Below are 23,310 nucleotides of genomic sequence, written 5' to 3' on the forward strand. Positions count from 1 at the left end.
TGAGCAGGCAAAACACATTTCTTTTATTTCTTATGAGATTCATAATCAACTGTAGGTCATAACAGAATATCACAATCATAAAACAAAATATGGCAACTAGTAAACAAATGCAATGACCTATGTTCAAAAGTCTGCGTATCCTTAGTTCTCAATATTGAGTATTGCCCTCTTTAGCATCAGTGATAGCGTGCAGTCTTTTGTAATAGTTGTCCTCGGATTCATGCAGCTGGTATAGCTGCCCATTGATCTTGGCATAATGCTTCCAGGTCATGCAAAGTCTTTGGTCGTCTTGCATGAACTGCACGTTTTGTGTACTCCCCACAGTGGTTCAATGATATTAAGGTTAGGAGACTGCAGAACCTTCAACTTTTTCTGCTGTAACCACTGGAGGGTCATTGTCAAACTGGAAGGTCCAAGAGCGTCTCATGCACAGCTTTTGTGTAGAAGAATAAAAATTCTCTGCTAGTATTTTTTGATAACATACTGCATTTCTTTAGGTGCCTTTAGAGCTCACATACCCCCAAAACACTAGTGAGCCACCACCATGCTTTGTGGCATTGGTGCAGTAAAGGGTTCTTTATGGCAACTCATATATGCAGCTTATTTTTGTTCAAGTATCATCGTATTGTGCTCTTTGAAACAACCCCACCATCTTATTCAAGAGCAGCGTGTATTTCTCCTGAGGTGATCTGTGGGTTTTTCTTTGTATCCTGAACAATTCTTCTGCCAGTTGTGGCTGCAATTTTTCTTGGTCTACCTAACCTTGGCTTGGTAGCAAGAGATCCTCGAATTTCCTAATAAGTGATTGCACAATACTGACTGGCATATTCAATGCTTCGGATATCTTTTATTTCCTTTTTTATCTTTATACAGTTCCATTACCTTGTTATGCAGGTCTTTTGACAGTTCTTTTCTGATCCACATGGCTCATTATCTAGCCTGGCCAGTGCATCCACGTGACAGCTAATGAACTCATGGACTATTTATACACTGACACTAATTGCAATTTAAAAAGACACAGATGTGGGAAATTAACCTTTAATTGCCATTTTAACCTGTGTGTGTCACCATGTGTGTCTGTACCAAGACCAAACATTCCAGGATATGTGAACGTTCGATCAGGGTCATCTGGGTGATTTCTGTTATCAGGAGTGAAGAAACTGCTTTCTTTGCTAAGCACACCCTCCGTGCATGCCTGAGCTAGGAGGCTGATGGATTTCAGGAAGTAAATGCTACGTGAAACTTCTGCCCTTACTCAAGATGGTCACAGCTATAAATGCCAGGGGAGTCTTTTTCAAAATGATTTCTCAACAAAATAAATCATGAAGGACATGGATGAATGGAAGAGTTTCCTATGAATTTAAAAATGAATGAAATAGCTTTTCAGTTTGGGGTGCTCTGGTACAGTTAAGTTTCACTTTATAGTGTTACTAAACCCAGGACCCTGCATTCACTATATCTGGTCTCCTACAGTACACACAACATGGAAATGCAATTATTTCAGTGAATATAAACTGCTAAATACCTTTTCTCATCAGCAGTTAGAGCAGTCTTGTGACTTCAGCAGAGCACTGGTTAAAGCTTGTAGGAGGAGTTTTCTTTCTGCTCTAGGAAGATGCAAAACCTCTGACCTCTGTCTGGACAGTGCTGATTGGCCCTGTGCTGATCACATGCACTCTCCCAAGAAAAAAAAAACCTCTCTAGCAATACACACTGAACCTGTAGCCCTTCTGCGCATGCTCAGTTTAGTCTGTCTTATCAGGTAGGCATCTGAACAAGAGGAGGGACAGAGAAGTCAGGATCAAACAACCTTTTTACACAATGCAGAGCATTAACCCCTTAGGTTCCACAGTGAATATAACAAGCATGCTTTACTGTATATATAGACTGATTTTACTGTTGTGGGTTTAGTAACACTTTGACTTTTAGAATGATAACCTGAAACAGCAGCATAAAATCTTTTTCAAAGCATCCTAACAGTTAATCTATAAAGCTACATTTTGCTAAAGTATATGAACATTTCTACACAAGTCATTTTGTAATTCAATATTAAAAATTACATTTATGTTTTAATTTTCAACTTTCCATGATTTTGTATAACTGGCAAAAAGTCAAATGTTGCTTTGTTGTAACCATGACACCCCATGGAAAAAAAAAATCAGTACTCTGTGTACAGAATGCCCTCAACAATATAATCATCTGCTCAGGTGAATAGCACACTACTATTCCCAGCAGTTTTTTTTATCTTATTATACAATCTTAAGCATGTTATTATGGCAAACAGATCCTCCCACTTTGTGCTCGGGTAGTTGGAAGGAACTGCAAGGCACGTTAACAGAACAGCAGCTGGTAAGACTGCAATAAAGTTTATTAGACCCCTTCTAATATTTGACCAGAAGATTGATTTTAACAGCAAAAGTTGATTTTCATTTGAAGTACCTCTTATTATTGGGTACCCACAAACCAGCCTAAATGTTGTGTTCAGGCAGTATTTTAATCATGAGCCAGTTTTGTTTTATATTCTTAATAAAATTAATTTAGCACTATCAAAAATAAATATTAAATATGGTGTTCATGCTGCTATTCCAATTGTATTACATTCATGCTGCACTTTTTGCTCTGAATTGTACTTTTTATTGGTTTTATTTAATGTTATTTTGTATGTTTTACAAAATCTTTAATAAAAATGACCTAAATTAAATAAAAAACTATGCCGTTCATAACATTATGGATAATACATCACGATAAACTCTCAAACAAAATACACAACTAATCCTAAAACTCTAATTCGTCTTCTGCTACATAACTGTGAAATTACTGGGAAGTATTAATATAATGAATATAGTATGTACAGTGCCTTTAAAAAATATTTATACTCCTTGAAATTTTCCACATTTTGTCATGTTACAACCAAAAATGGAAATATATTTTATTGGGATTTTATGTGACAGACCAACACAAAGTGTTAATAATTGTGAAGCGGAAGGAAAATAATATATGGTTTTCAAATTCTTTTACAAATAAATATCTGAAAAGTGGCGTGCATTTATAGTCAGCCCCCTTTACTCTGATACCCCTAACTAAAATCTAGTGGAACCAATTGCCTTCAGAAGTCACCTAATTAGTAAACAGAGTCCACCTGTGTGTAATTTAATCTCAGTATAAATACAGCTGTTTTGTGAAGCCTTCAGAGGTTTGTTAGAGAACATTAGTGAACAAACAGCATCATGAAGGCCAAGCAACACACTAAACAGGTCAGGGATAAAGTTGTGGAGAAGTTTAACCTCCTTGGCGGTATTCCCGAGTGTAGCTCGGGGTAACATTTCAGTACCACAAACGGTAACCCCGAGCTACACTTGGGAATACCATGCGGCGCTGCTCTGGCATGTGTTCTTCACTTACCTTACCCTGCGCTCCCACGATGTGTCCCCTGCATCGTCTCCGGCCATCTCCTCCGGCCGATGCCGGCATCCGGCTTCTGTGTCCTGTCCCTGTGACGTCGGGACGTACGGGCGGCGGCGGCGGGAAATTTAAAAATTTTAAAAAATGTCATTTTTTTTTTTTTTTACATAGTAAAACATTGCTGTCTCAACCAATTTCACATACATACAGCATCCTAGTGCTGTGTTCTGCGCCCTGCCTGCATTTTGTCTGATAATTTTGTGATAATGATTTGTGGGGAAATTCATCATCAGACACTGAAAACGATTTTGCGACTTTGCTCAGCAATGTGCGAACTTATTGTGGTGCTATATTTCAAATTTCAGTGTTTTTGGTTTGATTATATTATTGAATTAAATGTATTATTATTATATTATTATTTTTTGTGATTATTTATTAAATTATAATTTATGATTTTGTGTTTCAAATTTTATCCTACCCGGGATGTTTATAGACTTTTGTTCGGACAGATTTCAGTGAGTTATTCCTAAAAATTACAGCCTACAATAAAAAAACTACATATTTCCATGCAAAAAAATGGTACCGCTTTCAGCACCAAAAATCATACCGCCAGGGAGGTTAAAGGAGGGGTAGGTTATAATAAAATAGCCCAAACTTTGAACATCTCACAGAGCACTGTTCAATCCATTCTCCAAAAATGGAAAGAGTATGGCACAACTGCAAACCCACCAAGACATGGCCGTCCACCTAAACTGACAGGCCGGGCAAGGAGAGCAATAATCAGAGAAGCAGCCAAGGTAACTCTGGAGGAGCTGCAGAGATCCACAGCTCAGCTGGGAGAATCTGTCCACGGGACAACTATTAGTCATGCACTCCACAAATCTGTGGCAAGAAGAAAGCCATTATTGAAAGAAAGAAAGACATAAGAAGTCCCGTTTGCAAGAAGCTATGTGAGGGACACAGCAAACATGTGGAAAAAGGTGCTCTGGTCAGATGAGACCAAAATTGAACTTTTTGGCCTAAAATCAAAACACTGTGTGTGGCCGAAAACTAACACTGCACATCACCCTAAGCACACCATCTCAACCGTGAAGCATGGTGGTGGCAGCATTGTGCTGTGAGGATGCGTTTCTGCAGCAGGGACAGAGAAGCTGGTCAGAGTTGATGGAAAGTGCCAAATACAGGGAAATCTTAGAAGAAAACCTGTTAAGAGTCTGCAAATTATGTGAGACTGAGGCAGAGGTTTACCTTCCAGCAAAACAATGACCCTAAATACAGCCAGAACTACAATGGAATGGATTAGATCAAAGCATATTCATGTGTTAGAATGGCTCAGTCAAAGTCCAGATCTAAATCCAATTGAGAATCTGTGACAAGACTTGAAAATTGCTGTTCACAGACGCTCTCCATCCAATCTGACAGAACATGAGCTATTTTGCAAAGAAAATTGGGCAAAAATGTCACTTTCTAGCTGTGCAAAGCTGGTAGAGACACCCCCAAAAAGACTTGCAGCTGTAATTGTAGCAAAAGGTGGTTCTACAAAGTATTGACTCCGGGGCTACAATACAAATGCACACCATACTTTTCACATATTTATTTGTAAAAAATTTTGAAAACCATTTATCATTTTCCTTCCACTTTCACTTTCCTTCACTTTGTGTTGGTCTATCACAGAAAATCCATTGACGGTTTTTGTTTTAACGTGACAAAATATGGGACATTTCAAGGGGTATGAATACTTTTTCAAAGCACTGTAATATAATAGATTCTAAGTAAGATTGTGTTAGTGATCCAAAGAATAAGAATCTCACTAGCATAAGCCATCTGTGTGGACATGCTAACCATTTATTGTATTGAATATGCAGTAGACTGGATTTAGACACTGCTATTTCACATATTGGAAGATTTTTATTTTATTGTGCACAGTTCTATAGCAGATGATGCATTAGAGCTCTATGATCTATTGTTTTTGGAATTTTTTTCACTGAGTATTCATATTAATTTTGTTATGGAGACCATGTTTAATATTTATTTTTGATAGTGTTGCATTCATTTTGTTATTTTGATCTTTAATAAATTATTAATTGGAGGTTGCTTTGGATATACTTATTGCAGGTGAATTAAGAGTTACAGAAGGTTTTTACTGGAGAGTTACTGTAAGATCTTATTCATTCCACATCTTTTCTTCAATTCATCTACTCGTGAAAAAGTCTTGCTTATAAAATAATATATTACATAGCAATAAATATTCATAAAAACTGAGTGCAAATTGTACACCGATGATCTCAGTAACCAATAAATAATTTCTTGCAGAGAGAATGATCTCATTTTATCTGTTTTCATTGATGGCTTTTTTCCCCTCTTAATATCAGCAGAGGCTTGTTAATCTGCAAATGTCTTTAAGGAACAACGTTGGTTTCTGGAAAAGAAAACACATTTTATATTATTTTTTGAAAAAATACAGCACAAATAACAAATAGTTTAAAAAAAAACGCAATACTGACATGCGTTAATTTACAAATCCAACTTCAGTGCAATATGAGCTAACCGTTTAGCGTGAAATATGAATTCATGTGCAAACAAATGACATGCAATAACATGTATCAAAAAATCCTACAAACAGGAAATACCACAATGTAAAGTGCATCTATAAATGTGAATACAAAATATTATGTACAAAAGTTACGTACAAAAATTTGGTTGATATACTCCATAGGTAATCAGTGTCCAAAAACAATCTTCAGTGTTAATGGTTCGAAATAAATTATCATGTACATCCAGTGTAATCCACCACCAATTACACTAGGTGCTCACCTCACTCATGTATATACAAGCGCCTTGCCCTTTAACCAGGCTGTAATAACTCTCTAGAAAGCAATGAGCAGTACCTCTAGTGAGATGGCGGCAGAAAGAATTAAGAATCCTCATTGTGCAGTATCAGGGGCGGACTGACAACTCATGGGTACCCCGGGCAATAGGGGATCATGGGGCCCCTGTGTCCTTGCCCAAACTCAAAAAAGCCTATGAAAAAGGTACCAGGGGCATCTCATGGGGCCCCCTACTGACCACGGGCCCTCGGGCAGTGCCTGAGTTTCCAAATGGTCAGTCCGCCCCTGCGCATTATTTAAAATACCATACATTTATTAAAAACATTATCCCGTGCACTGGACCAATTGCCTTTTTAAAACAATGCCAGCATGAATTTCACTTCATCGTGCTGACATCATCAGGCTACACCCCCAACATGTTTTGCCGTGGCTTCCTCATGTGATGTCTGCTTTCATTATATAAGCTCAAAGAAATGCCCACTTGTCAAAAACAGGCAGCACCATCTTGCCGCCCCCCATTTTGGAAGTGGCAAACAGGAAAAGGAAGCAGTGTCATCTTGGATATGAGAATACCACTGCCACCTATCATTTTGGAACAGGGAAACCCAGGGAAAAAAGCCAGAAAAGCATAAAAACACATTTAAAAGCTAAATAAATGTTAACAAACCAAAAAATATATTACGTGGATTTTTTCACATATGAGTCACTATGGATGTGCATTTAAAGTGGTACACACATTTGAGAGGGTACATGGATATTTTGTTTGGAAGCACAAGTTCTAAGTTGTTTATTAGCATATTTATTGGGCACATTGACAAGGTGAATTGGCTCCTGTCTAAATTGGCCTTAGTATGTGTATGTATGAATGTGAGTTAGGGATCTTAGCTTGTACACTGCTTGAGGGTTAGGGACTGATGTGAATGTACAATATATATGTAAAGCGCTGCGTAAATTGGCGCTATATCAGTACCTGTAATAAAGTATTTTAATATTAGCTGAGCACTGGCTGAGTTTTTTAGTACTGTGCAGCACTATTTATATGTATTGGAGTTATTTCCACTTGTGGGAACACATGAGTGTATGCAGCAGTACATAGGTTCAAATTTATTGGTGGATGTGAATGATTGCGCTGGGGTACACTTGGTTTTGAAGCCAAAAAATACATTTACTTGTAATGGCCCTATTGGAGTATAAGGATAGAGAAGAAAGGTAAAAAGATTACAGTATATCTTAACATTTTATATTACATTTTCCATACAGATGACTAAACGAAGTTTAAATGAAAAATTACCTATACTGGGATCTCTGGTTTTCTAAGTACCCCTTGGAATATATAGTAAATAATAAGTAATGCTCCCGGGCAATAGGGGATCATGGGGCCCCTGTGTCCTTGCCCTAACTCAAAAAAGCCTATGAAAAAGGTACCAGGGGCATCAGTAAGTAATGCTGATCCTGCCAGAAGAACCAATGAATATAGGTGTTTATTTTGAAAGGGGGACAACATTCTTCCTTTTCTAATTAAAGTGTTTTTTTCCCACTTGTACCTACAGGTAAACCTATAATAAGGCTTACCTGTAGGTACTGTAAATATCTCCTAAATGTGCACCATTTAGAAGATATTTACTTGTAAAGGAGCACCAGGTGCCTGCACTCTGAAGAAATGGCATGCCCGTGCCGTCCTCCAGAGCTGTGTGCAGGAAAAAGTGACTCCCACGTGCATGTATGACTGACGTCATCGCAGCTCGGCCGTTCAAGCCACAAGAGCTCGTGAAGCCGGACGAAGGACCGGGTGAAGATGGAAGCCCTGTCAGTGGTGACCATGCACCACTGGAGGGTTTGTTTTAAGGTAAGTTTCACATATTATGCTAGTATGCATTATTGCATACTAGCACATTATGACATTGTCTTGCAGGTTTTTCGTTTTTTTTTTTTAACTAAAAAGGTCGGTTTACTACCGCTCTGCAGCATTGTCACCCTTTCTATTGCTGTAGCTGCTTAGATATTGGCAATGTTGATAGTTGTATTAGTGAATACGTCCACCAACAGCCAATAAAGCTGGCCATACATGGATCGTGCCTGTGTGGTGACGTCACCCATAGAGCCGATCATGTGACCAGACCACAACGCCCTTAGATTAGACATCTTTCCTTTACAGGGTAGTTGGTATAGGGCTCTGAATTGGGGTGGGAGCAGGTTTAATGTTAGTTAGGTTTAACTGGACTTCCACTTTAGCACAGCAACATGCCTTGAAAATGCCTCTTTCACTGTAAGAGGAAAACCTAGATGTTTTAGATGGATTATAACTGATGGCAGCTCCTCTGTGGGGAAATGAACAGTACGCCTCCACTTTTGCTGTTTACAGTATCTTCAGTCCATAAATGATTTTAAACAAAAGTGGGATGGAGGAGATTATGTTCATTAGGAGACTGTGGGTCATAGGATTTTGCAGAAACGTATTTTAACCGCTTCTAGTCCACCCTATAGCAGAAGTACTGCTCAGGGCGGCACGGATGGGCAAACCCACGTACAGTGGGGATCGAAAGTTTGGGCACCCCAGCTAAAAATTTGTATTCATGTGCATAAAGAAGCCAAGGAAAGATGGAAAAATCTCCAAAAGGCATCAAATTACAGATTAGACATTCTTATAATATGTCAACAAAAGTTAGATTTTATTTCCATCATTTACACTTTCAAAATAACAGAAAACAAAAAAATGGCGTCTGCAAAAGTTTGGGCACCCTGCAGAATTTATAGCATGCACTGCCCCCTTTGCCAAGCTGAGACCTGCCAGTGTCATGGATTGTTCTCAATCATCGTCTGGGAAGACCAGGTGATGTCAATCTCAAAGGTTTTTAATGCCCAGACTCATCTGACCTTGCCCCAACAATCAGCACCATGGGTTCTTCTAAGCAGTTGTCTAGAAAACTGAAACTGAAAATAGTTGAGGCTCACAAAGCTGGAGAAGGCTATAAGAAGATAGCAAAGCGTTTTCAGATGTCAATATCCTCTGTTCGGAATGTAATTAAGAAATGGCAGTCATCAGGAACAGTGGAAGTTAAAGCAAGATCTGGAAGACCAAGAAAAATATCAGACAGAACAGCTTGCAGGATTGTGAGAAAAACAATTTAAAACCCACGTTTGACTGCACGATCCCTCCAGAAAGATCTGGCAGACACTGGAGTTGTGGTACACTATTCCACTATAAAGAGATACTTGTACAAATATGGTCTTCATGGAAGAGTCATCAGAAGAAAACCTCTTCTACGTCCTCACCACAAAAATCATCGTTTGAACTTTGCAAATGAACATATAGACAAGCCTGATGCATTTTGGAAACAAGTTCTGTGGACCGATGAGGTTAAAATTTAACTTTTTGGCCGGAATGAGGAAAGGTACGTCTGGAGAAGAAGGGGCACAGAATTTAATGAAAAGAACCTCTGTCCAACTGTTAAGCATGAGGTTTGATCAATCATGCTTTGGGGTTGTGTTGCAGCCAGTGGCACAGGGAACATCTCACGAGTAGAAGGAAAAATGGATTCAATAAAATTTCAGCAAATTTTGGATGGTAACTTGATGCCATCTGTGAAAAAGCTGAAGTTAAAGAGAGGATGGCTTCTACAAATGGATAATGATCCTAAACACATCTTGAAATCCATGGGGGATTACATCAAGAGACGTAAACTGAAGGTTTTGCCATGGCCTTCACAATCTCCTGACTTCAACATAATTGAAAATCTATGGATAGACCTTAAAAGAGCAGTGCGTGACAGACAGCCCAGAAATCTCAAAGAATTGGAAGACTTTTGTAAGGAAGAATGGGCAAAGATACCTCAAACAAGAATTGAAAGACTCTTGGCTGGCTACAAAAAGCGTTTACAAGCTGTGATACTTGCCAAAGGGGGCAGTACATGCTATAAATTCTGCAGGGTGCCCAAACTTTTCCAGACGCCATTTTTTTGTTTTCTGTTATTTTGAAAGTGTAAATGATGGAAATAAAATCTAACTTTTGTTGACATATTATAAGAATGTCTAATCTGTAATTTGCTGCCTTTTGGAGATTTTTCCATCTTTCCCTGGCTTCTTTATGCACATTAATACAAATTTTTAGCTGGGGTGCCCAAACTTTCGATCCCCACTGTATATATACACACACATGATTTTGCATTTCAGGATAGGGGGCGCGCGCACCCTTCTCAAGCTGCCATTCGAAGCATCAGCTGTCAATCACTGGGTCCCGGCTGGTGATTACTCATCAGCTCCCAGTGATTGCCGAGCATCTCCAACAGGTGAGAACTGTTTGTAAACAAAACAGTTCTGCCCTCTGTCAGCTTCTGCACACTGCTTTGCATGGCTGTGCATAGCACTGATCACTGTATTGGTGTCACTGAGGATGTCAGTGACACCAAGTCAGTTCCCCCCCCAGTCCCGTTATAAGCCGCTGATTGCTGCCATTACTATTAAAAATAAAAGAGAAATAAAAAAGAAAAATTCCAGTATATATACCGCCATTTGTAACCGCTGTAACTTTCACATAAACCAATTAATTTACACATATTGGGATTTTTTTTTTTGTTTAGCAAAGACATGTAGCAGAATACATTTTAGCCTAAATTTATGGCGAAACTTGATTTTTAAAATTTTTTTTAATGGACATGTTTAATAGCAAAAAGTAAAAAATATTGCCTTTTTTTCTCAAAATTGTCAGTCTTTTTTTTATTGCGCAAAAAATATAAAAAACGCAGAGATGATCAAATACCACCAAAAGAAAGCTCTATTTCAGGGGGGAAAAAAAGGGCGTAAATTTTGTTTGGTTGCAGCATTGCATGACTGTGCAGTTGTCAGTTAGATTAATGCAGCGCCGTAACGCAAAAAATGGCCTCGTCAGGAAGGGGGGTAAATCCTCTGGAGGCCAAGTGGTTAAAGTAGTGTTTCAAAACCAGACATCTAAGTTCAATGTAAATACCCTTAAAAGGAAACGTATAGAAACCAGGTACCCACTCCCTTCCTTCCCAAAAAGATTGCCAAATGTCAAAGAAGAAGAGGGGAGGAGGCCTTAAAGTGGTTGTATGTATAGTTTGGAATCACATTATAAGCATTATATGCTTTTTTGTTTGCAGAGCTAATGGTTCTGTTTTATTACTCCTTACAAGACAAGTCTGTATATTGATGAACATATTGCACACCCTTACACATTCTCCATGAATGTTAAACTGATAGGTTAATTTTAGTTGCTAATCTGCCCTGCTGCTATGGAATATCAAAAGGAAAGTACCTTAATAAACAAAACAGGGGAAGGAACCTTTTACTAGTGTAAGTCTTTCATGTTTATTCATGCCCTGAGGTTGTTTCTCTTTTTTTTGGTGCAGCAGGTAGATCAATGTCATAAGTAGTCACTCTCAGGCAAACGTAGCATTGGCTTACCAAGGCAGTGCATTTCATGAGTCCATTACCTGCACAGTCTTGTAAGACATTCCGTGTCATCTCTGCATGAAGCACCAACTGGACGCAGGGATAGTCCTCTCCAAAATGGAGTCATCCTTCGAAGTCGCAGCAATGTCTTGGATCCAGCAGTATTACTCATGGGAGCACCTTCCAGCTGAGAAGAGAGACCTTTTCAGTCAGTAATTTAATGTGTTAAAAAAAAGGATGATTCTATGCCAAATAGCTGATGAAAACACTTATATTGCCATCAGGGCATTAATAAAAAGTATATATTACATACTGCTCATCTTGTTTTTTTACATTTACAAAATCAGATGTCAGCCACACATTTGTCATCAAAGCTGGGGGTGGTGAGACTGGTGTGGCTTAAACGTAAAAAATTGACCAACAATAGGTCCATGCACATTAAATAGAAATGCTAGAAGAGAGGGTAACAGTTTCTCAACTGTAGAGAGTTCACTATTTTACCAACAATATTGAGCAAACTGTGCATGCATGGCTAGAATGGGGATTATAAAGATCCAGCCAGACTGCATTTGTAGGTAATCTGGAACTGTTTTATTAATCATGGAAAGTTGTTAATAACTTTCAGAGTACACAATATATATATATATATATATATATATATATATATATATATATATATATATACACACATATACACACACACACTGCTCAAAAATATTAAAGTAACATTTTTTAATCAGAGTATAGCATCAAGTCAATTAAAAACCTGGGATATTGATCTGGTCAGTTAAGTAGCAGAGGGGGTTGTTAATCAGCTTGAGCTGCTTTGGTGTTAATGAAATTAACAGGTGCACTAGATGGGCAACAATGAGACAACTCCCAAAACAGGAATGGTTTTACAGGTGGGGGCCACTGACATTTTATTCCCTACTCATCTTTTCTAACTGTTTTTTTTACTAGTTTTACATTTGGCTAGGGTCAGTGTCACTACTGGTAGTATGAGGAGATACCTGGACCTTACAGAGGTTGCACAGCCATTCCAACTCCTGCACGATGGCACATCAATACATGCCATTGCCGGAAGGTTTGCTCTGTCTCCCAGCACAGTCTCCAGAGCATGGAGGAGATTCCAGGAGACAGGTAGTTACTCTAGGAGAGCTGGACAGGGCCGTAGAAGGTCCTTAACCCATCAGCAGAACTGGTATCTGCTCATTTGTGCAAGGAGGAACAGGATGAGCACTGCCAGAGCCCTACAAAATGACCTCCAGCAGGCCACTGGTGTGAATGTCTCTGACCAAAAAAATCAGAAATAGACTTCATGAGGGCCACCTGAGTGCCCAACATCCTCTAGTGGGCCCTGTGCTTACTGCCTGGCACCATAGAGCTTGATTGGCATTTGCTATTGAACACCAGAATTGGCAGGTCCATCATTGGTGCCCTGTGCTTTTCACAGATGAGAGTAGGTTCACCCTGAGCACGTGACAGACATGAAAGGGTCTGGAGAAGCCGTGGAGAACATTATGCTGCCTGTAACATCGTTCAGCATGACCATTTTGATGGTGGGTCAGTGATGGTCTGGGGAGACATATCCATGGACAGATGCACGGACTTCTACAGGCTAGAAAATGGCACCCTGACTGCCATTAGGTATCAGGATGAAATCCTTGGACCCATTGTCAGACCCTACACTGGTGCAGTGGGTCCTGGGTTCCTCCTGATGCACAACAATTCCTGGCCTCATGTGGTGAGAGTATGCAGGCAGTTCCTGGAGGATGAAGGAATTGAAACCATTGAATGGCCCCTATGCTCGCTTGACCTAAATCCAATAGAACACCTCTGGTATATCATGTTTTGGTCCATCTGACTCCCCCAGGGTTCACCTCAGAATGTCCAGGAGCTTAGTGATACCCTGGTCCAAATCTGAGAGGAAATACCCCAGGACACCATCCATAGTCTCATTAGGAGCATGCCCCAATGTTGTCAGGCATGCATACAAGCACATGGGGGCCATACAAACTACTGAGTACCATTTTGAGTTGCTGCAATGAAATTTCAGCAAAATGGACTAGCCTGCTACATAATTTTTTTCACTTTGATTTTTGGGGTGTCCTTGATTTCAGTCCTCTGATGGAAATGAAAATTATCAATCTACAAACGATGGGGCATCCTTACATTCCTAACACATTACCCAGTTCATATCAGTTTTTTTATCCAGCATGATATTCACCAGTGAGATCTGATGTGTTTTCAAAGTGTTCCTTTAATTTTTTTGAGCAGTGTATATATACACTGCTCAAAAATAATAAAGGAACACTTTGAATGGCCGTGTTATTTATTCACAGAGTTCTGTGAATAGCAGAGCTACAAGTTCTGATAACCTATGCAGCTGTCAGATTATAGTTCTCAATGATTGTGGGTGCAATGCTTTGCAAGCTCCTAGTAAAAATAATAAATGCACATTATTTTTACCTGCAAAAATATGTGCATTTATTTTTATTTTTTTTTTAAAAAGGTGAACTTATCCTTTAAGCTGAAATGCACACGTAGACACAAGTGAAAGAACAGTGAATCCACCCTTCCCTCTAGTTGGTTTCTGTTAGCTATCGTCAAAAGGCTTCTGTTGTGAACTCCTTGAAAAACCCCATAAGTTTATGGAATTCTGGTATCATGGGTACACCATGTATGACAAACAGGTATAAAACATCAATTTCCCTTTAACCTCTTCCCCGTGTCCAGACACATATATGCAGCCTCTGGGTGGGTGGCCGCATATACAGGTGAAACTCGAAAAATTAGAATATCGTGCAAAAGTTCATTTATTTCAGTAATGCAACTTAAAAGGTGAAACTAATATATGAGATAGACTCATTACATGCAAATCAAGATAGTTCAAGCTGTGATTTGTCATAATTGTGATTATTATGGGTTACAGCTCATGAAAACCCCAAATCCACAATCTCAGAAAATTAGAATATTACATGCAATCACAGACATTTCTTAAAGTTGCAAACTGCTACAGCAGGTGCACTGAACAGTGTGTGTTTTCTTAAAACATATGGTGGCTGCTACTGTTCATGTCTGTAAAGGGTTAACTGAGGAGTTAACCAACTCCAGTGACAATTACTCCGCTGGCAGGATTTTAATCTCACACACTGGTAAATCTTTGTGCAGGGTGAGGCTGAGAGTGCAATTATCACAACAGTGTCTCCGCAAAGCATATATACCGTATTTTTCGCCGTATAAGACGCACTTTTTCTTCCCCAAAACTGGGGGGGGAAAGTTGGTGCGTCTTATACGACGAATAGAGAGAGAATCCGTGAGGAGCGGCCACGGCCGTAGGAAAGGCCGTGGCTTTGGCCTATCTCTGGAGCGGTCGGCCATCTTAGTACACCCAGCGGTGCGCGCTGACGTCATCACCCCCTCTGCTTGTGGATCAGCCCTGAAGACCGGAACGGCACGGGAACACGGCGAGAGGAACGCGCGGAGCAAAGGTAAGTGAATTGACACAATATGGGGAATGAATTACTATAGGGGGGATGAATTACTATATGGGGGATGAATTACTATATGGGGGATTAATTACTATAGGGGGGATGAATTACTATATGGGGGATGAATTTCTATGGGGGATGAATTACTATATGGGGGATGAATTACTATATGTATTGGGTTCAGAATCTTTTTTTCTAGATTTTCCTCCTTTAACCACTTCCAGACCAGACACTTTTACCCCCTTCCTGACCAGGGCAATTTTCAGCTTTTAGCGCTATCACACTTTGAATGACAATTGCGCGGTCATGCAACACTGTACCCAAATGAATTTTTTACCATTTTTTTTTAGATAGATAAAGCTTTATTTTGGTGGTATTTATTTATCACTGGGATTTGTATTTTTTTTGCTATGTAAATGAAATGTCCAAAAATTTGTTAAAAAAGTGTTTTTTTTATAAAATTTTGCAAATAAATAATATTTCATCAAAAATCTTAGCCAAAATTTATTCCGTTATCTTTTTAGTAAAAAAAAAAAAATCCAAATTAGTTTATAAGCAAAAATTATAATTTTTAAACATTTTTTTTTACATTTTTATTTTATTTTTTTATATTATTATTTTTTATTTTTATTTTTTTTGTTTACATACTCTCACCCTAGCAGTACAGTGTCACCATGGTGACACTGTACTACTTGTGAGGGGTGATAAAGATTTTTTTTTTTTTTTTTTACACTGATTGCTTTTACACCCATATAGGATGTAAAAGCAATCATTTCTCTTTCTCTGTGTGCATTCCTGCACTCATTGAGAAATACAGAGTGAGCTGTGATTGGTCACAGCTTGTCACATGGTACAAGGCTGTTGTGAATAGCCTTGTACCATGTGACCTCTGTGATCATTCACAGATTTCACACATAGTAAGCAATGATGTCAGAAGTGACATCTTGCTTACTACTTTGCATGTGATCACTGATTGGCCAATCAGTGATCACATGATCGGGACCTCGTACAGAGGTCCTGTCCGACGATCGGTGTTTCACTGTGTCTGGAGGACACAGCGGGCACCGGATCGCGGTGCTGCGCGCTCCCAGGGAGCGCGCACAAGCAGGGTGCGGGGAGGCCGTTTATAGACGGCCACCCGACCCTGCAGTGCCACCGTCCGGCCGTTTATATACAACGGCCGGTCGGGAAGTGGTTAAAATTGGGTGCGTCTTATATTCCGGAGCGTCTTATATGGCGAAAAATACGGTATATATATATATATATATATAAACAAATATACTTTCTATATATATATACAGTCAGGTCCATAAATATTGGGACATCGACACAATTCTAACATTTTTGGCTCTATACACCACCACAATGGATTTGAAATAAAATGAACAAGATGTGCTTTCACTGCAGACTGTCAGCTTTAATTTCAGGATATTTACCTCCAAATCAGGTGAACAGTGTAGGAATTACAACAGTTTGCATATTTGCCTCCCACTTGTTAAGGAACCAAAAGTAATGGGACAGAATAATAATCATAAATCAAACTTTCACTTTTTTAATACTTGGTTGCAAATCCATTGCAGTCAATTACAGCCTGAAGTCTGGAACGCATAGACATCACCAGATGCTGGGTTTCATCCCTGGTGATGCTCTGCCAGGCCTCTACTGCAACTGTCTTCAGTTCCTGCTTGTTCTTGGGGCATTTTCCCTTCAGTTTTGTCTTCAGCAAGTGAAATGCATGCTCAATCGGATTCAGGTCAGGTGATTGACTTGGCCATTGCATAACATTCCACTTCTTTCCCTTAAAAAACTCTTTGGTTGCTTTTGCAGTATGCTTTGGGTCATTGTCCATCTGCACTGTGAAGCGGCGTCCAATGAGTTCTGAAGCATTTGGCTGAGTATGAGAAGATAATATTGCCCGAAACACTTCAGAATTCATCCTGCTGCTTTTGTCAGCAGTCACATCATCAATAAATACAAGAGAAGCAGTTCCATTGGCAGCCATACATGCCCACGCCATGACACTACCACCACCATGCTTCACTGATGAGGTGGTATGCTTAGGATCATGAGCAGTTCCTTTCCTTCTCCATACTCTTCTCTTCCCATCACTCTGGTACAAGTTGATCTTGGTCTCATCTGTCCATAGGATGTTGTTCCAGAACTGTGAAGGCTTTTTAGATGTTGTTCGGCAAACTCTAATCTGGCCTTCCTGTTTTTGAGGCTCACCAATGGTTTACATCTTGTGGTGAACCCTCTGTATTCACTCTGGTGAAGTCTTCTCTTGATTGGTGACTTTGACACACATACACCTACCTCCTGGAGAGTGTTCTTGATCTGGCCAACTGTTTTGAAGGGTGTTTTCTTCACCAGGGAAAGAATTCTTCAGTCATCCACCACAGTTGTTTTCCGTGGTCTCTGATTATTTTGGTGTTTCTGAGCTCACCGGTGTGTTCCTTCTTTTTAAGAATGTTCCAAACAGTTGTTTTGGCCACGCCTAATGTTTTTGCTATCTCTCTGATGGGTTTGTTTTGTTTTTGCAGCCTAATGATGGCTTGCTTCACTGATAGTGACAGCTCTTTGGATCTCATCTTGAGAGTTGACAGCAACAGATTCCAAATGCAAATAGCACTCTTGAAATGAACTCTGGACCTTTTATCTGCTCATTGTAATTGGGATAATGAAGGAATAACACACACCTGGCCATGGAACAGCTGAGAAACCAATTGTCCCATTACTTTTGGCCCCCTAACAAGTGGGAGGCACATATGAAAACTGTTGTAATTCCTACACCGTTCACCTGATTTGGATGTAAATACCCTCAAATTAAAGCCGACAGTCTGCAGTTAAAGCACATCTTGTTCGTTTCATTTCAAATCCATTGTGGTGGTGTATAGAGCCAAAAATTTTAGAATTGTGTCGATGTCCCAATATTTATGGACCTGACTGTAGTTGTGTGTGTGTACGCTGCTACAATCAGGGTTCCCACTCATATTCTCAACTTTTGTTATATACAGGTGAAACTCAAAAAAATTAGAATATCATGCAAAAGTTAATTTATTTCAGTTCAGCAACTTAAAAGGTGAACCTAATATATGAGATAGACTCCTTACATGCAAAGCAAGATAGTTCAAGCTGTGATTTGTCATAATTGTGATGATTATGGCTTACAGCTTATGAAAACCCCAAATCTACAATCTCAGAAAATTTGAATATTACATGCAATCAATAAAACAAGGATTGTACATAGAACAATATCGGACCTCTGAAAAGTATAAGCATACATATGTACTCAGTACTTGGTTTGGGCCCCTTTTGCAGCAATTACTGCCTCAATGCGGCGTGGCATGGAAGCTATCAGCCTGTGGCACTGCTGAGGTGTTATGGAAGACCAGGATGCTTCAATAGCAGCCTTCAGCTCTTCTGCATTGTTCGGTCTCATGTCTCTCATCTTTCTCTTGGCAATGCCCCATATATTCTCTATGGAGTTCAGGTCGGGCGAGTTTGCTGGCCAATCAAGCACAGTAATCTCATGGTCATTGAACCAGGTTTTGGTGCTTTTGGCAGTGTGGGCAGGTGCCAAGTCCTGCTGGAAAATGAAATCAGCATCCCCATAAAGCTCGTCTGTGGAAGGAAGCATGAAGTGCTCCAAAATCTCCTGGTAGACGGCTGCGTTGACCCTGGACTTAATGAAGCACAGTGGACCAACACCAAGAGATGACATGGCTCCCCAAATCAACACAGACTGTGGAAACTTCACACTGGACTTCAAGCATCTTGCAGTGTGTGTCTCTCCATTCTTCCTCCATACTCTGGGTCCTTGGTTTTCAAATGAGATGCAAAAGTTGCTCTCATCAGAAAAGAGGACTTTGGACCACTGAGCAACAGACCAGGTCTGTTTTTCTTTAGCCCAGGTAAGACGCTTCTGACATTGTTTGTTGTTCAGGAGCGGCTTGACAAGAGGAATATGACATTTGAAGCCCATGTCCAGGATCTGTCTGTGTGGGTGGCTCTTGATGCACTGACTCCAGCCTCAGTCCACTCCTTGTGAAAGTCCCCAACACTTTTGAATGGCCTTTTCCTGACAATCCTCTCCAGGCTGCGGTCATCCGTACTGCTTGTGCACCTTTTTCTTCCACACTTTTCCCTTCCACATAACTTTCTATTAATGTGCTTTGATACACCACTTTGGGAACATCCAACTTCTTTTGCAATTAACTTTTGAGGCTTTCCCTCCTTATGGAGGGTGTCAATGATGGTTTTCTGCACAACTGTCAGGTCAGCAGTCTTTCCCGTGATTGTGATTCCTACTGAACCAGACTGAGAGACCATTTAAAGGCTCAGGAACCCTTTGCAGGTGTTATGGCTTAATTAGCTGATTTGAGTGGGACACTTTGAGCCGAGAATATTGCACCTTTTCACAATATTCTAATTTTCTGAGATTGTGAATTTGGGGTTTTCATGAGCTGTAAGCCATAATCATCACAATTATGACAAATCACGGCTTGAACTATCTTGCTTTGCATGTAATGAGTCTATCTCATATATTAGATTCACCTTTTAAGTTGCATTACTGAAATAAATGAACTTTTGCACAATATTCTAATTTTTCGAGTTTCACCTGTAGTTACATAGTTAGTCTGGTTGAAAAAAGACAAGTCCATCTAGTTCAACCAAAAAAAGGGAAAAATAACATTTACATTTAATAACAATCTTATACCCACAGTTGATCCAGAGGAATGCAAAAAAAACCTATAACACATGATCCAATTTGTTCCAGCAGGGAAAAAAATCCTTCCTGATCCCCTAAGAGGCAATTGGATATTCCCCGGGTCAACCTTACCTATAAATATTTGTATCCACTTATGTTATGTGCATTTGGGAAAGAATCTTGGCCTTTTTAAAAAAAATTAAAAATCTACCAAGTTGGCCAGAACCAACTCTTGAGGGAGTCTATTCCACATTTTCACAGCTCTTACTGTGAAGAAGCCTTCCCATATTTGAAGATTAAATCTCATACTAAATGTCATGTACTTATTTGTCACTTTACCTTTGTTTATAACAGGGTCTGATTTATACTGCTCTGTTTTCTGCTGAACACCACAGTGGTTACTTGACATTGTCATGCCTGCATTTTACAAATCATTAACAAAATGCTGGGTGCAATATGAAGCCTGTAGTGACCTTCATTGTATGACCCTAACGTTCATGGGTCATGTGTCTAGGATCTCCTCCTCCAGTTACTTAAAAAGAAAAATATATTTAATTCATTAAAATGAATGGAACTTCTATGAAGCAGAGATCTACATTTTTAAAGTACAACAAAGTACAACATTTAAGCAAAAAAGGGTTTTTTTTGCTTCTTTTTTTAACCGCTCCTCTGTATGATTGTGGTCAGGGACAAATTTCTCATTAGGCACTGTAGGCATATGCCTACAGGTGCCCTTTATAGAGGGGAGCCAACCTCATCTGTCTGGAGAGAGGGAATTCTGCCCCTCTCCCTCTCTCCATGGGTTTGGGGCACAAGCAGCTGCATCCTGCGTGGCAGTAAACAGCAGCGTCCTCAGGATGCAAGCGGCCCCGTAGACGGGGAATGTGGCCAACAAAGGCAGCTAGGCCTGAGAGCCTAGGAGGGAGAAGAGCTCCACCACTTCCCTTACCCCTGAAGAGGTGAGCAAGGGCAGGCGCAGCATCCGCAGCTCCTCCCTCAACCTGGACTCCTCCAGTCTTCTGTCCACTCCAACATAAATAGTAAGGCCTGCTGCTCAGAGAATGAGGACAGGTGGGAGGCACAGGCTACCAGGAAGGAGCAATGCACCCCCAGGTCAAAAAGTAGACTGGGCCCTGCCCGCTGTAGCCCATCAGGTATTGGGCATCATTCACAAACAGACAGGGACAGAGGGGCAGAGGAGGGACTGGGCTAGGGGTCTCTCTCTCTCTGTCATCTCCCCCCCTCAATAAGCCCCTCCCCAAGAACCCTGATGTAAAGGGGAACACTGCTCACTGTGATGTAAGGGGGGGCTTTGGTGACCAGAGACCACCTTACATCAGAGTTCCCCATTACATCACGGTCTGCAGGAGGTCCCCCTTGCACTGTAAGGGGGAACCCTACAGATTCTGATGTAAAGGAGAACTCTGAGGATTCTGACGTAAGGGGAACTCTGGGGACTCTTGTGTAAGGGGGGGCTCTGGTGACTAGAGACCCCCTTACATGAGATTTCCCCTTTACATCACAGTCCGCAGTGTTCCCCTTTACCCATATAAAAATATTTATACGAAAATATATTATCAAGAAAAAAAATCAGTTGTAAACGGGGAGGGAGAGGGGGTCCTATATACTCCTGAGATGTAAATTTGACCCTGGTTGTGGTAAAGCCATACCATTGCTTTATAATTGGCTCCTCAATTTTACAGTGCCAAAGGTGGTTAGAAGTTCATGCAGATAATTAAGGATCTTTTCTAGGAATTGGGCAGAAATATTAGATCTTCAAATTGGGTCACAAAAAGATTAAATGATGCACAATACATTTACCCTCAGTCCACAGAACCACAGACCCTTGTCCAGCAGTTTGCCAGCCTAGTGTACTTCCATTCTCTAGGTTTTGTTCTGCACTCCACTATCAGGAAACTTCCCAAAGACTTCTATGTACCCAAGAAATAATTCTGGCTGGCTGCTGGTTGGTGGGTAGAATGTACTGAATGAAGATCTCTAGAGTTTTTTTTAAAGCACATACAGTATAACAAACCTCTGGAAACCTCTGAAATATATTTTTTAAAATGATCAATTAATGCACATTTGAATAAAAATCTCCCATCATAATTTTCTTTCTTGCCACCACTAATTAGTCAACTAATTTTGTTTGAAACCCCAATAAAATGTCATCTAGACCTGCTGTTTGAATGGAATCTCAGACATATTAAACAGGCTTCATTACAATATGCACAATTTTCCCTGAACAAAAGCCACATTTAGAGTTAGAATTTAGTTTGTTTGGGAAAATTGTTACATCCTGCTCCTTTGAAATTTCTCATCGTGATAAGATCCCACTAAACATAATAAAATCAAACAAATGTTCCCAAAACAACATTTTCCAAACAAAATTTTACTAGTGAATGGTCAGGTCTTTTAATAAGATCATTATAAAGAAGTCATCTATGTACAGAAAAATGACTCTTCATGAACAGAAATTAATCTCAAATCATATTAATTTTTAGAAATTACCCAGGATAATTACATGCATTTGTAAAGTTATTAATAGCTCTTTAACAATAAGTTGAGGCCTACTGACAGGACAGACTAAAAATGTAATAAAGCTAAATGATATTAAAAGAACAACACAAGGAAATAAAGAAAAAGAAAAATAATTTCTGCAATTTTCTAGCATTTTCCACTACACTAAATTGTTACATAGTTAATCTGGTTGAAAAAAAAAAAGACAACAGTTTAACCAACAGAAAAAAAGCACACAACACACACAAATACAAAACTTCCATATACACTATTCTATACCCAAAGTTGATCCAGAGGAAGGCAATAAAAAACCCCAAATTTGCTCCAGTGGGGGAAAAAATAAATAGCAAATTTGTTTTACTTGGAGCAAAAGAACAAACTGTAGACAAACTATTCCTATTTTGAAAAAGCATGAGGGATCCCAGCACTGATTGTTACGTTTTTCTAGCTCAATATTTTCCCTATAAATAGGTTTTTATTTAAATTTAAAAATAAACATTAGTAAATAATAGTCTCATAATTTCTCTGTGGAAGAGCTATCTATAGATTTAAGGCTATGTCTGCAGCTTATCTAGGCTCACCTGATGTATCAGCATGATACATATCACAAAGATAGCTGTCCACTTCCTAAGCTGTGGAGTCATGGTGCCAGATATTCCAGAAAAGGCGCGTGCTATGTTAAGGAAGCATCATGCTTCCTGCCCGGGACTTTATAGACATGACTGATTGCATCATTTCTATCCCAAAAGGGACAAAGTGCAGTAGTTACATTTAATAAGTTAATGCCTACCAACCCACTCTATTAACACTGCCAGATTACTCAATGTCCTACTGGAACTTAGTTGGTGTCGTGGTACTCTAACCCTTGTCCTACTGGTTTCTGGATGTTTGATAAAACTCATTGAGTTTTGTCAAAGATGTTCCATGGCAAGTTTCATGCTAACACACTTCT

General features: G+C 39.7%; 1 protein-coding gene across 1 annotated transcript; it reads right to left on the reverse strand.

The window, feature by feature from the left end:
• On the reverse strand, nucleotides 1-23,028 carry LEAP2 (liver enriched antimicrobial peptide 2). The gene is made up of 3 exons (XM_089673043.1): nucleotides 22,940-23,028; nucleotides 11,681-11,826; nucleotides 1-5,821 (listed from the first exon to the last, which is right to left on the reverse strand). The coding sequence occupies exons 1-3, from the start codon at nucleotides 23,000-23,002 to the stop codon at nucleotides 5,785-5,787; spliced, it is 246 nt and encodes an 81-aa protein (XP_089529169.1). The 5' UTR covers nucleotides 23,003-23,028; the 3' UTR covers nucleotides 1-5,784.
• Between the last annotated feature and the right edge of the window lie 282 nt (nucleotides 23,029-23,310).

The sequence above is a fragment of the Staurois parvus genome, unplaced genomic scaffold, assembly GCF_062004578.1.
Source record: "Staurois parvus isolate SC_StPar_1 unplaced genomic scaffold, SC_StPar_1.0 ptg000133l, whole genome shotgun sequence".
Classification (NCBI taxonomy): domain Eukaryota; kingdom Metazoa; phylum Chordata; class Amphibia; order Anura; family Ranidae; genus Staurois; species Staurois parvus.